This window comes from Limulus polyphemus, unplaced genomic scaffold (genome assembly GCF_000517525.1).
Source record: "Limulus polyphemus unplaced genomic scaffold, Limulus_polyphemus-2.1.2 Scaffold7283, whole genome shotgun sequence".
NCBI lineage: Eukaryota > Metazoa > Arthropoda > Merostomata > Xiphosura > Limulidae > Limulus > Limulus polyphemus.
This window is the reverse complement of record NW_013672893.1, coordinates 36,254-39,786: the sequence shown is the minus strand read 5'-3', so window position 1 is coordinate 39,786 and position 3,533 is coordinate 36,254. Positions and strand designations below refer to the sequence as shown.

Sequence of the window (3,533 nt, the reverse complement as noted above, 5' to 3'; positions counted from 1 at the left end):
AACCAATACTTATGTATATATGATATAGTAATACCAGTTCCAACCAATACTTATGTATATATGATATAGTAATACCAGTTCCAACCAATACTTATGTATATATGATATAGTAATACCAGTTCCAACCAGTACTTATGTATATATATATGATACACTAATATCAGTTCCAACCAATACGTATATATATATATGATACACTAATACCAGTTCCAACCAATACTTATGTATATATGATATAGTAATACCAGTTCCAACCAATACTTATGTATATATATATGATACACTAATACCAGTTCCAACCAATACTTATGTATATATGATACACTAATACCAGTTCCAACCAGTACTTATGTATATATATATGATACACTAATATCAGTTCTAACCAATACTTATATATATATGATACACTAATATCAGTTCCAACCAATACTTATGTATATATATATGATACACTAATACCAGTTCCAACCAATACTTATGTAAATTGGTAAGGAAACATAATAAATATAGGAATATCAGGAAATGTATTATTAAGTAAAAGTGAACATTTTCAACTCTGACTGACTTTTAAACAACAATAAAGCAGCTACAGCGTAAGCAAAGTTAAAGAAATACTTGATTAATGCATGACAAACAGTCGATGTGAAGCAAAGAGAAAGATCAGTGTCAGTCTGTAGTAGTGTTGATCACGTCATTCACTGAAAGATCAGTGTCATTCTGTAGTAGTGCTGATCACGTCATTCACTGAAAGATCAGTGTCATTCTGTAGTAGTGTTGATCACGTCATTCACTGAAAGATCAGTGTCATTCTGTAGTAGTGCTGATCACGTCATTCACTGAAAGATCAGTGTCATTCTGTAGTAGTGCTGATCACGTCATTCACTGAAAGATCAGTGTCATTCTGTAGTAGTGTTGATCACGTCATTCACTGGAAGATCAGTGTCATTCTGTAGTAGTGTTGATCAAGTCATTCACTGAAAGATCAGTGTCAGTCTGTAGTAGTGTTGATCACGTCATTCACTGAAAGTTCTGTGTCAGCTCTGTGGTAGTGTTTCGACATGACAGCCATACAACTGAGTAACTTCCGACAGAGCCTAAGTTACATGACTACTCTCAAGATGCACAACCGTAAGATAGGACACGACTGGACATGGACTTAAAACCGTGATTAAGTTACAAAATTGTTTAATATAATTTTAATATCAAATATGTTGAAACCTGGCTACTAAAACCCTGTTGTTGTTTTTTGTTACTTTAGCCTTATTCTCGTGTCCCACTTCTGGTTTCCAGTTTTATTTGTATATTAGCCTATCTATTTATTGGTCCTGTCCCGTTTATTCCGGTGAACACGTAAGTTTTTTTTTTTCGTTTCTATTTGTGGGTGAAAATATTATTTATATTTACTTTTTTATTAATATGATTTGTATTTAATGTTTTATTAATATGATTTATATTCACTGTTTTATTAATATGACTTATATTTACTGTTTTATTAACATGATTTATGTTTACTGTTTTATTAATTTTATAATTCTGATAGTTTGTAACATTTTTAGTAATTTTTTGTTTAAATATATTTTTCTTGCTCTAATCTGCAGCTCCCTCTGGTTGGTGATTTTGTGTCAAATATTTATTGGATTAGGTTCTGCTGGCAAGCTCGTTGTGGGATACAACCATTCATTGGCAAGCGCAATGTAAGAACAGTTCTGATGACTTCTTAAAAAATTGCTTTGCAACACGTTTTGAAATATTTTATTAGTATCTAAAGTAAGTTAACTGTGTTCTTCAAGTTAACGTAAGAAACATCGTAATATCTAAAGTAAGTTAACTGTGTTCTTCAAGTTAACGTAAGAAACATCGTCAATATCTAAAGTAAGTTAACTGTGTTCTTCAAGTTAACGTAAGAAACATCGTCAATATCTAAAGTAAGTTAACTGTGTTCTTCAAGTTAACGTAAGAAACATCGCCAATATCTAAAGTAAGTTAACTGTGTTCTTCAAGTTAACGTAAGAAACAGTCAATATCTAAAGTAAGTTAACTGTGTTCTTCAAGTTAACGTAAGTAACACCGTATAGTAATAATAATAACTGAATAACAAGGTAATAGATGTATTATAAATACAAATAACCTAACACGAATTGTTATTTCAGATCAAGGGGATTTCCTAATGACGCCACAACTATGACTGTAATCACAGGAGTTTTTAGTGCTGTATTGGCGATTGGGTAGGTAAATATTAAATATTGTCTTCATTAGGTAAATGTTAAATATTGTCTTCATTAGGTAAATGTTAAATATTGTCTTCATTAGGTAAATGTTAAATATTGTCTTCATTAGGTAAATATTAAATATTGTCTTCATTAGGTAAATGTTAAATATTGTCTTCATTAGGTAAATGTTGAATATTGTCTTCATTAGGTAAATGTTGAATATTGTCTTCATTAAGTAACTGTTGAATATTGTCTTCATTAGGTAAATGTTAAATATTGTCTTCATTAGGTAAATGTTGAATATTGAACATTTACCTAATGAAGACATTAGGTAAATGTTGAATATTGTCTTCATTAGGTAAATGTTAAATATTGTCTTCATTAGGTAAATGTTGAATATTGATTAGGAAGACAATATTTAACATTTACATTAGGTAAATGTTAAATATTGTCTTCATTAGGTAAATGTTGAATATTGTCTTCATTAGGTAAATGTTAAATATTGTCTTCATGAAAATGACTTTATCAGTTTAATTCTTTAGACGATGTTATTAATTAAAATATCTTTATTTACTCCGATCTAGCGGTTTTATTGGACCTTCACTAGGGGGAGCTCTATTAGATTACGTTGGCTACAGGAAAGGAACTACCGTATTACTGGGACTAGAAATAGCAATTGTAAGTTTTTCTTTCATTATTTATCTAAAATGCACATATCTGTTTTTAGTCTTGAATTGTAGATATCAAGTTACTTAAAAACAACTTAGAACTAGGGTGACCAGACGTCCCAGATTTTGGTAGCTTGTCCCGAGAAGAGTCAGTCACATCGAACCACGAATGTACACAGCGTGGTCACAAGTAAATAGATACTACCTTTTCAGGAAAAATGAAAAATTTTCAAACATATTCACATGAATTGATATATTTATAATTTAATTAATAGCTAATAGATCTTCCTTTCGCTTCGTGGAGTTCGTTGATCCTTTGGGGCATCGTGAGAATCATCTCGTCAATTTTAGATTGTGGGATTTTCGCCCACTCTTGCTTCAAAACTTGGAGTAGATCGCTCTTAGAAGTTGTTGTTTTTTGTTGTTGTTGTTTCTTGACTTGCCGGTCGACTATGGCCCAGAGGTTTTCGATGGGGTTCATGTCAGGAGATTGGCTCGGCCAGGGCAACTTCTGGATATCATTTTCTTCCTGCCACTTTTGGGTGTTTCTAGCAGTGTGACACGATGCTCCATCTTCCTGGAACAGCGCTGTATTCTTGTCCACGAAGCCCGATGAATAAAGTGGCAAGAGTCCTTCCTACAATATTTTGAC

General features: G+C 31.9%; 1 protein-coding gene across 1 annotated transcript in view; it reads left to right on the top strand.

Moving 5' to 3' along the window:
* The first annotated feature begins 1,267 nt into the window (after positions 1-1,267).
* The window catches only part of LOC111089754 (MFS-type transporter SLC18B1-like), a 5,081-nt gene continuing 2,815 nt past the window's right edge, over positions 1,268-3,533 (top strand). Inside the window, exons 1-4 of the mRNA XM_022402801.1 lie at positions 1,268-1,353; positions 1,602-1,697; positions 2,154-2,228; positions 2,798-2,891. Of these exons, the coding sequence (XP_022258509.1) occupies positions 2,185-2,228; positions 2,798-2,891 (138 nt within the window). The 5' untranslated portion in view covers positions 1,268-1,353; positions 1,602-1,697; positions 2,154-2,184. The remainder of the gene's footprint in view (positions 1,354-1,601; positions 1,698-2,153; positions 2,229-2,797; positions 2,892-3,533) is intronic.